Source organism: Ursus maritimus, unplaced genomic scaffold (genome assembly GCF_017311325.1).
Source record: "Ursus maritimus isolate PB19 unplaced genomic scaffold, ASM1731132v1 scaffold_15, whole genome shotgun sequence".
Classification (NCBI taxonomy): Eukaryota; Metazoa; Chordata; class Mammalia; order Carnivora; family Ursidae; genus Ursus; species Ursus maritimus.
The window spans coordinates 7,872,006-7,882,948 of NW_024423897.1; the positions used below are offsets into that span (position 1 = coordinate 7,872,006).

General features: G+C 45.4%; 1 protein-coding gene across 2 annotated transcripts in view; it reads right to left on the reverse strand.

The window, feature by feature from the left end:
- The window catches only part of TENM2 (teneurin transmembrane protein 2), a 905,304-nt gene that overhangs the window by 282,863 nt on the left and 611,498 nt on the right, over nucleotides 1-10,943 (reverse strand). For both annotated transcript variants that reach the window (XM_040630317.1, XM_040630318.1), the window contains one exon: nucleotides 2,606-2,840. In XM_040630317.1, the coding sequence (XP_040486251.1) occupies nucleotides 2,606-2,840 (235 nt within the window). The remainder of the gene's footprint in view (nucleotides 1-2,605; nucleotides 2,841-10,943) is intronic.

Genomic DNA, 10,943 nt, shown 5'->3' on the forward strand with positions numbered 1-10,943 from the left:
GAGCTGTAAGGGCAAGACTCACGTGTTACTCATTATCTTCCTGGCACCTAACAGAGCGCTTCGTATACACAAGGGACTCAGTAAATATTTGCTAATAAGAGACTGAATGAATAATATTTTTCAAAGAAACACAAAGCCCAACAATTCTATTAATTACTGCTGACGTTTTCATACATGAGACCAGATGCACATCCAAGTTATATGTATTCATGAATTCCACGAATGGAATTTCAAATATCTGCTGACTTGCACACCCTGTGTTTGACTTCTGGTGATAGTGCGATCCCAAGGGCCTTACATTCTCTAATCTTTGGCCCTTGAATGCGCTGATCAAAGAACATCCAGATGTTGCCCTTGTTTTTTCCTCCTGACTGACTTCAACATTTTGGCAATCCTATCTACTCTTCAGACCTTGTATTTAACTTGCCTCCTCCAAAAGCACCAATGAGAAGCCCTAGTCCTTGGAGAAATGACAAATATCCAAATGTTCTCAGAAGGACTCTACAGATCAGATACAAATTCGAGGAAAGCTTACTTCAGAAAACCAGGAAGGTGACAGGCTTGGCTCTGCCGGTCCTCTCTACCAGATCCTTGTCAAGATAACACCTGACTGCGAATGGTTTTATAAAGTCAATCTCCGAAGCTGGGAGAGAGGAGACCGTTCATGCAGCGTATGCATTCTAACCACCCGGGGAGAATCTGTGTGAGGACAAACTCTCTGATGGTGTTTGCCCATAAATATAACAATTAGGGCAATAAATGTAGTTTTGTAGTTACTCACTCATCAGACATCTTGCCATCTTATTTTGTGTGTGGAAGCCAGCAGAGTTCCATCCACTGCGGCTCAAAATGTCCCATCTCCCTGAAGCCCTAGACCTCTTGCAAGTTACTTTGCCCCTTGATACCTAGATTGTCCATCTTTAAAATGTTGGAAATAATGGTTCTTTCCTACCTCACTGTATTTCTTTCAGGCTCTCCTGAGATAATGTGTATAAAGAATGAATGCCAGCCATATACAAAGTGCACAGTAAAAACTGGTGATTAATGACGCTGGCGGTCCTCTTCCTTCCGTCCTTCCCCTCCTCTTTCTACAAGAGCTACTACATTTCTCTTTCCCTTTCTCCTCATCCTTTCCTTCTTCCATCTAGTCCACTCTGTGTAGCTTTGATAGCCAGAAACTCTTTTTCAAACAATAGTCTTTTAATGTAAAAAGAGGCTAACGCCCAACAAACTCTATGGCAGAAGGAGGAAAAAGAGAAAGTCTTATACAGCCTTAAAGATCACCATCAGCTGTGAAATATCCCGAATCCAGCCTCATGGACCAGCCTGCTTTCAGCCCGGAAACTTTCTGGCAAGGCTGTTTATTAACAGGTTATTATATCAGTGCATATGTTTCAATATATCTATTATATATAACATATACATATGGGTTCTAATTTTACACATTTTAAGCCTCAGAGATTAAGACTATAGGCATGGTTAACAATAACCTATAATCGTCAGAGAATAAATTTTATTAGAGTGACCACAGCGACAGTGATGCACAAGTGATTCGAGATCTTATTAAAAAAAACCCAAAAAAATATGATAGTAAGAAACAACATAAATGCTACGGCTTGTGTAGCTGCTTCCGGCTGCGTGCAGAAAATTCACTGGCTATTACCGGAAAATAGCAGATTCCTTTCGTCTTTCTTCAAACCTAACTTATTAAAGTTTAAAAACTTCAGTGAGAACTTTTTGAAGGGTCAGAATGAATTATCCCCTTTCTCTGTTTTCTCTTCATGGTTCTTTTGGACAAAGAAACAATAACAATTGGGGCACCCAAGGCATGGCAGGGTCTGGGGTTGGAGCAAGAAGCCCTTCCCCACCGAGCAGCCCACCCACAGCCTTCTCGGCCATTCTGCTGTGACCCATGCCCCTTCTCTCAGGGCATCAAGATGGGCATGGTTCTGGACGACCAGACGCGAAGGTGAGAAAGGGACAGAAGCAAAGGCAAAATAACACAAGGCCGGACCTGGAGATCACTTAGAAACCCTTCACTCCAACCTAAGTGCTGCCCCTTTTTCCTTGTTTGTTTTTGCACATTCCTGTTTGCCCCTCAGGCACCAAGCTGTTAGTGTGTACAGGAGGGATTAAAGTGAGACGGTATGTTGGATGAAATATAAATTAAAATTACACTTCTGTCAGTCTGGAATCGGGGATTGTTTCTCAAGGTCTCCCCACACACTTAATTTCAAAGGAGGCTTCATTTATTACTTCAGGAAAGGCCAAATGCATAATTTATGGGCAGCTTTCAGTCAATATACCCTTATAAGCATGTTTCCCATGAGCCTTTGAGTAAAAATATGTTATGCTAATTCTATTAGTTGGGTACACAAGAGCTGTCTAAGAGAGTAAACAAGCATTAAAAGGAGACACATGTGAACAAAGAAAGACCTATCAAGCTACCATCCAGGGTCAAATTACCACGGGAACAACAAGGCGGCGGTAAACTGGTCCCGCTATTTACACCAAGGCTGTCTCCCCGACAAGAACCCCGAGCCAGCGGGGGGCTCCGCGCGGGCGGCTGCGGGAGGGCCACGGGCCGGGGGGGCCGGGCACTTACCGCGTCTCCAGCGGCACGTTGCTGTTTAGCACCCAGCTGTCCTGGAGCTGAACGGACTCGGGCGTCGTGGCCAGGTCATTGGGCGCGGGCGCCGGCGCGTGGATCTGGCTCCGCCGGTTGGTCAGCGAGTTCCTGTTGAGGGAGTTGGCGGACGAGTGGTGATGGGACAGAGTGTGGTTGTGAGGGGGCGGCAGAGGGGGCCTCAGAGTCGACTGGCTGTGGTGGTTTGGAGGGCCTGGAAAGAGAGGAAGGAGAAAGGGGCGTCAGTGGCTGCAGACCCCAGCGGCCGCCGTCCTGCACAGCCGCGGAGCGGAGCCTAGAACCCACGCCTCTGTGGTTAATTTCTGAAGGTCACGGGCGGGACACATAGATAAGACTGCAAATGCCGAATTCCAGGGTTGGTTACTCATAAATAACATGGTTTGATTTGCCTTTTGCTGCAGGACTTGAAGGAAGAGGGAGAAACTAGGTTAGTAAAACGAGGCTGGAGCCTATTAATTTGAAGTGGAAGTCACACGACAGTCAGGGCTGGTCACTGTTGTAACATTCACTAAATGACACTGTTTCGTGGTAAACCAGTGCACTGCATACATTCTTTACAAATATTTCCCCTCCCTCCCTCTCTCTCCCTTTTTCTCTCTTTCTTAAGATTTTATTTATTAGAGAGAGAGAGAGAGAGAAGGGGCAGAGAGGGAGGGAGAGGGACAAGAAGACTCTGCATTGAGTGTGAGCCAGACATGAAGCCCGATCTCACGACCCTGAGATCATGACCTGAGCCGAAATCAAGAGTCAGAGGCTCAACTGACAGAGCCACCAGGTGCCCTAAATATTTCCTCTCCTAAAGGTAACAAGAATATGGTACCCTCTAAGTCAGAGAATACCACATTTAAATCCCTATGGGGGCCCAGCAGGAAAGTGAAGTGGGCCAGTTGTGGACTGAGGTGACTTGGAAAGGGCAGGAAGCAGCTCTCCCTCAGATCCGAGCCCATGTGGCCACGTGGGGCTGAGGGCCTGAGGCAGCCGATCTTCTAGTTTTTCAAGGAAAGCTGAAGATCTGGACTTTTAGATAAAACTTCCTGTGTTTTAAAGATGCTGACAATTAATTTAAAGAAATTATATGTGTTTTGTGTGTATGAATAGACATATAATTTTTTTTTAATAAGGCTTAAGAAAATACCTATGAACCTGCTCAGACATCAGGACTGATGTTTTCAAACCATGACCCTTACTTCAAATTGCATCCTGTTTTCTCCTTCTGAAATTCTCTCTCCTTGCAGGAAAAAATGCACAAAGGAGAACTATACCTCTGCGTGTATCCCCTTGTAAATATGACCACAGATGACAACTCCACACAGGGTTTTCCTAGCAACCCATTCTCAATCTACAAAATGAAATATTTTAAGCATAATGAAAATGAAAGTAGTTCACTACGCAATGTAAGCCTATAATTTGGTTTTAATGGCTGCTGAAACATGACTTTTAATTTGTGTCCTTTTTTGAAGCCTCCAGTCGAGGTTGGCAGCTCCCCAGGTGACTGCCAAGCCTTGTCATTTTGGCCTCTGCCAACTTTTAAAATCCTCAGCCCCTGCTGTCCTGGCTTTAAGAAGTTGGCTCACATCATTTAAACAAGCAATTTGACACAAATCTCAACTACTTGTCTCCTTATGTGGCCGGGCTACATCTCCAAGAGGTGTAATCTACATTCCGTGGCTCCTGGGAAGCCTGCAGAAATATTCCGAAAGAAAGACAACATGTCAAGAAGATGCTAGGTTTGGAGAGCATCATGACCAAGGAAAACAAGAAAGAAAAATAACAGAGAAAAGCGGTTCCTCGAAGTTTGTGTCCCTGGGCTGAAATTTCTTGGGGGGGGGGGGTCTTCAGCAAAAGACAACTAAAACTAAACCCCAGTGGGAAATGCCACCATACAGTTGTACAGATTTTAAATCACGTCCTCCAAATGAGCCTGCAATTCGTATTTTACATTATGCACCAATGACATTTTAAATATATCTTTGAGGGAATTTCATAGCTGAGGCAGGCTATTACATTTCCTGGCATTGTTGTCTGTCTAGTAATGTATTATTATATAGTTATTTAGCATTTGTCTGTCTCGCATTAGTGGGAAGAGGTGAGAAAAGGGGGTGAAATGATGGAATCATGGTCCTTCAGAGGTGCTCTCCAAGCCCCTCACACAGGCTTAATGAATTCTCATGCCTTCCTTTCCCTTCTCTCAGCTCCCATCCAAGGGGTGTCATTATTCTCCATTAGTTAGGTAATCTTGAGACTTGCCTCAGGAAGATGAGATGAATCAGTGTACAAGTGAGAACCCACCCTCCTGAGCCCCAAGCCCTCATTTTCCATCTCCCTCAGCCCCCGGGCCCGGTCTCCAGCACTGCATGCAGACCACACATTCTCCCAAAGTACAAAGAGGCCATGGGCGGTATTTCATTCACTAAATGAGATACCAGAACTCTCCTGCTTCCTGTCTCTTCATCCCGAGCTAACATTTCTTTGCCTACTCCAACTTGTGTGGCCCTTCCTTAGCCATCTGTGTTCTGTGTGGGTGGAATTCCTGTGGTTTCCCCTTTGTTGATGATATCCAGCGGTGGTGCTGAGGGGGGGAATGGAGCCGTGGACCCGGGTGCTCTGTGGCATAGCCCAAATAAAATGGATGGTGAGCTTTCCAGGTAGCTGGAAGAGATGTCGAGCTGCTGAAGAGAAGGCCTAGAGCTTCATAGAGGAGATGAAAAGACATAATTCCCTGCTCACCCTGCCCTCCTATCAAGCATGTTATTTCAATGCAAATAAATCACATTTTTGATAGCAAAACAACTACCCAGCACCCTCAGTATTAGATGTTTTCCTCACCGCTGTTGCTCATTTCCACTGTGACACAGATGATATTTGCTCATTTATCTATCCATCTAAACGATTGTATTTTTCAACTAGGTGCAAGAACTAGAAAAGACAACTAGAATAGAGAGTGGCAAAAGCTACCACTGGGGTGTGTACAGAGAGACAGGGGAGCATCCGGGGAGGGTGCACTTAGCCAGTGGGTAGAAGATACAGATCTAAAGAGCTGGGTTCAATGATTGGGTCTGCTTCTCTCGAGTCATGTGAACCTGGCCCTACGACTCCATTTCCGTAATGCTCTAAGACTCCTCCACCACTGGTGACTACAGCACTAAGTCCCCGTGTGTCCGTGTGGAAGATGGCGAGGAAGAGGAACGCGGTGTGCCAAGCAGCCACCTGAGGCTGGCAAGTTCCCCAGCCGTGTGTATGGGACATTGCTCGCTTCTTTCAGGGATAAAACATGAATAAGACATAACTATGGCTCTCAAGGAGCCCAGATTTGAGTGCAGGACATAGACCCAGACTTCAAACATCTAGGGCAGAAGTCACAAACCGGCAGCCCCCACGCTGCATATGCCCAAAACTTCAGAGTCAAGATTTTGTAGAACATTCCAGATCGCTGACTTTTCTTGAGAACAAAACCAGAACAAAAATACTGAGTCTATTCCCTCATGACAACAACTAGGTAGAGCTGAATGCCTTTGGGTGGTCTTCTGGTTTGCCATCAACCCTAACAATCCCTGTTATTTTAATCTGGCCAAATGTATGCATTTATGTTTTTGACTGCTGGGTTCCTCCATGGTACCTTAGTATTCCGGGTGGGTAACGTATCTCTAACAACACCTCTGCTACAACTAACGATCTCAAGCACGTTCTGTGTTTATTGGGTTTCATTACAGTCGTCCAATGAGCTTGCTGGATATGATGGTTTTCCATTTCAAAAAATGCAAACAATGGCCAGCAACATGCCTTACTGCTTTCCGTGAAGCCAAATTACATGAAAAAGCCCTTCTGAAAGGCAACTCATGCCTTCAATAGAGGCTGAAACAGAAATGATTAATAGCTTAGCTTGATGAAGGAACCTTCATGTCCACTCTGAGTTCCACACATTTATTGGGTTTAATTAATGTGCATATTAATGGCTCTTCTATTGCATAAATACGAAATCACATAATAATGCAATTGAGCCACAAATAACTATGTAACATAAATGCTTACACACTATCAACTTAATAAGTACGCTATTAGCAGGCAAAAGGCAACTGTCATTACAACCACAGTGCTAACCTACTATCTTGTACCTGATTTATCTGAAGTTGAGAACCTAGAATTTATTTTTAGGTACTGTGTAGCTTTTCGTCTGAGGAAGGAGAAGCGGCACATCGGTCCTCTGTTGAAAGCTAGGGCAGGACAGGTAGGACTCCTAGCAAGGATAAGTGAATTTGGAGAGAGGGTACTTCCTGTATGTTTAAAGACTAAGTGTTCGAACGAGCGCTTGATTTGCCCTGTTTGCTCAAAAAGACTATCCTTAAGATTTGCTGTTGCCAGAAATTTTGGTCCTGACAAGGATGCCATTCTTATATTCTGTCCTTCCTAAATGCCAATTTCCTGACAGTGGAGTCATAAGGAAAAGAAAGTAGTGCTTCTTTGTTGGGTAACAATATCAACCCTAACAAAGTTAGACCCCGGGGACTGCAAAATCCTGGAGCATCAGCTCCTTGACTAGACTAGCAAAGCTCAAAGAGCATGTGGAAACAACCAACGCCCACATTGTCAGTAATGTATTAAGGAAGGATTTTTTTTGGAGCTGAGGAAGTAAATTCTTCATAATTGGTTATTGTTGTTGCACTCTTCCTAAATAAACAGGTGGGTGAGGCATTGAGGCTAGGTCTACCCTTGCCAAGAGGGGGTGGGTGTGCAGGAGAGGAGGAGGGCAGGGATAGACTAAGATAGCTTTGTCTTGCTCTATAGTCCACACGATTTTTTCCTGGTCATTAAAAATGATAAAATGTATGAAAGACAAAAAATATAAGTCTAGGCTTGCCTAACTGCTACTAATTCACTCAGTCTTGGAGATCGTGTGCCAACTGCTGGTCTTCAAAAATTTCAACCCCTCAGACCCTGAGATGATGAATTAACCACAAACTCTCTGCCTCCTTCTCCTGAACCATGTCTTCGGAGCAAGTTACGTCTCGACAGCAATTTGAAGATGCTAGAAGTGAGGCCAGGCTGGTTGTTGGCAGAGATTTTGGAGTCTCTGGTTTGTGAAAATTGGCACCAGGAAACGCTGTTCAGATCTGACCTCACATGAGAGACAGAGGAAATCAGAGGTGAAGATTTTCAAGAGTAACAGCTTCCAGTTAGAAGCAGGAAACTATTGCCGATGACCAGACTTGTGGTTGAACCCCTGCGTGGCCACTTACGAACAGCATGACCCCTGGAAAGTTAGGGAATTTTTTTCCCCGAGTCTGTTTCTTCATCTGTAAAATGGGTAGAGTCGTTTTACTTTTCTCATATGGTTGTTAGGAGTATCAAATGAGAATACATCTTTAAAAAGCCTACCATGACTCTTGGCACATATTAAGTATTAATAAATATTATTATATATTATGTGTTAAAATTACTAATACTGATAACAGTAATAACAGCAACAGCAACTATGGCTCTGGGGAAAATGATGACTACCTCTTAGGAAACTCGAGTTTTCCTAGCTCTTTTGAGTGGGACCTTTTGCAGTATGTATCAGATCAACACAGAAAGGCAAAATCACCAACCGCAGACCCCCTCCAGCTTCAAATGCTGTCTGCAGAAGGACCTTCTGACAAAGTGACATGGCACAGGCATTACTATGGGCAGTTTCAAGAGCGTGTCTCTCAGAGCTTGCAGAAATGGAATGTGGGATTCAGAAGTGTTCCAATTCCATAAACAAAACAACTGATGTTAAGGACCACGAAATAATACCGGCAAGAGTGCTAGGAGTTAAGTTCTCCCTGTATGTCTGGTCTTGTGCGAAGTGCTGTCCATAAATTATCTCGGTGTATTACCACTCACTGTTATGGGATAGGTTCTCTTATCATCCCCATTCTACAGATCCAGCCAGTGAGGTGCAGAGAGGTTAAGTAAAGCCCCCAAGCTCGTGGGGCTTAGTAAGTGGCACAGCTGCTTTTTGATCCCAGAGTTTCTTCCCCATTCTGCCATATGCCAAAGAGCACAGGGCCCCAGAGGGCACTCACACAGGGGGAGAACTAAGACCCCTGGCCTGCTTTATACTCACCCTGGCAAATAACAGAGGAAAAAGGCCATAACTCATTTCTGTGCACATTTGCTTAAATGGCAGAATGAAATCTTGTGAGAAATTGGAGGGAATCGCCCACCTCAAAGCTCTGCAGCTCACGATGCTGCCTGAATTAGGAGAAATAGGCCAGAACGGCCAAACTGCAGCACGATCTCTTTTCTGTGCCTTCCCAAAAGGCCCTTCTCCAACTCCCTCCCCCATGCCGCAGCCCTGGCTCCCATAACCAGTGGCATGAGGGATAAGCGGCAATTAGGTCTGTTGGAGGCAGAAACAAGGCCACACTAGGTCCCAGCTCATCCTTCCTGCTCTGACTGAAGGTACTTTGCCAACAGCCTGGGGGTAGAGGGGGTTGGGGGGAGCCCAGATCCAGCCTCCTCCTGTATTTAGAAAGAGATGGGAAGAGATTTACTTGTCTCTAACTATCAGACACTTGGACATTCAGCTCGCTCCCTCCTTCCCTGTCGTAGCATCACTGAATGATTTGTCCTCTAAAGAGCAGACTTTGAGTTTTTGGCACTGACCCCCGCATGGTACTGCTGGCTTTGCAGGGCCGTGACCGATCCACAGCGTTTCCCAGATATGGCCACCACTGAAGCAAGCTGCAGCCTTGCTGCACATTCCAGAATGGAGGGGAAAAAAAGGAGGGATGAAGGAATGAGCCAAGTTACGACCTCCTTCTCGTCTCCAGGGGCTGGGCGGCATCTCTGCACGGTCCTGGATTCGGGGGCGGGGGGGGGGGGCTGCCCTTGATGGAAAGGCCCCATTCAGCCTGAACAGTGCAGCAGAGAAGGCAGGGGCTGTGCTTGCTCGTAAGGAATGATCTGTAGTTCTCTTGCTTACACAAAATATATGACCTCAGAGAAAAGGCATTCTGAGCGCATTCACAATGACACACGGACCAACACGGCATGGCAGAAGCATGGGAATTGCGGTCGCAAAGAGCCATCATTTGCAGGCTTAGAAACTAAAGTTTTGTCAGCTCTGCCTACACTCATAAAAAAAAAAAAAATAGGGTTTAGGGGGACACCTCAGACCATCGAAGAACAACTGCTTCCGTTTAATAAGCACCAGCTGCGGGTTAAGCCCTCCATACAGTTCACCTTCTTTAAACTTCTAATAACCTTTGAAGTAGATATTGTTCTCCATTATAAAGATGAGGAAAGTGAGGTGCAGGACATTAAGAGACAGGACTTCCTCTCCTTACACGTTGTGTTTAACTGTAATGCAGCCGGGCCCTCCCGAGTGCACCCTGGGCACACAATTTTACATCATTTTTGGACTCTCCTGTGTTTCCTGCTAGACTGTGAGCTCCTTCGGCACAAGAGTCCGTCTCTCTTGTTTTTCTATCCCCGGCACAAGGCTATGGTGCCTAGCCCAAAACTGCTGAATGAATGAGGGGGAAGAAACACATTATGTTTGGGGGGTGCTGTATTGGGAGAACCACAGAAGAGAGGGATCAGAGCAGACTTCTGCCTCTGTTCTTTGAGCATTTCCCAATTGCCAGAATCTGATGGGTGTTTCCCTTAATTGCCTGAATTCTTATTACCCTTACAGGTCCTTCAACAGGGAGACAGTTGGCCTCAGGGAGAAGGTGACTTTGTTTCCCTTTGTTTTTCTTTGTTTTTTTCCTGGTTCTGCCTACCTATTCTTTTAAATAACAGATTTACTGATAAATAATGACATTCAGCTTTTAAAAGTGTACATGTTAGTGTTCCTTTTACTATATTCACCGAGATGTGTGACCGTCACCGCTGTGTGATCTCGGGGCATTTTCATCGGCCCCCATAGGAAGCCCCATACTGACGAGCAGTCACTCCCCAGGTCCCCTACCCCCTGGCAAACATCAATCTACTCCCTCTTTCTATGGATTTGCCTATTCTGGGCATTTCATATCCGTGGTGATTCCCTCTGTTTTTTATAAGCACGACGTCTGTTGCAGAGCCTCGCTGGAACCAATCAAATTTAGATCTCAGATGGGGCACACTTCATACCACTTAAAAATATCTTTCCCTGGCAACCTGACGCTGGTGTTCACGGGAGCTTTTTGGCGGGGACCCCACTGCTGTTGATATTTCTCAGACGGAGATTGTTCGGTATGGCCATTTGAGAGCCAATTGCATACTTGAGGGTCCGAGGGGGATCCTGGAATTTGTTCCAGTACTTCAGGCATGGCTGTAAACACAGCAGAGA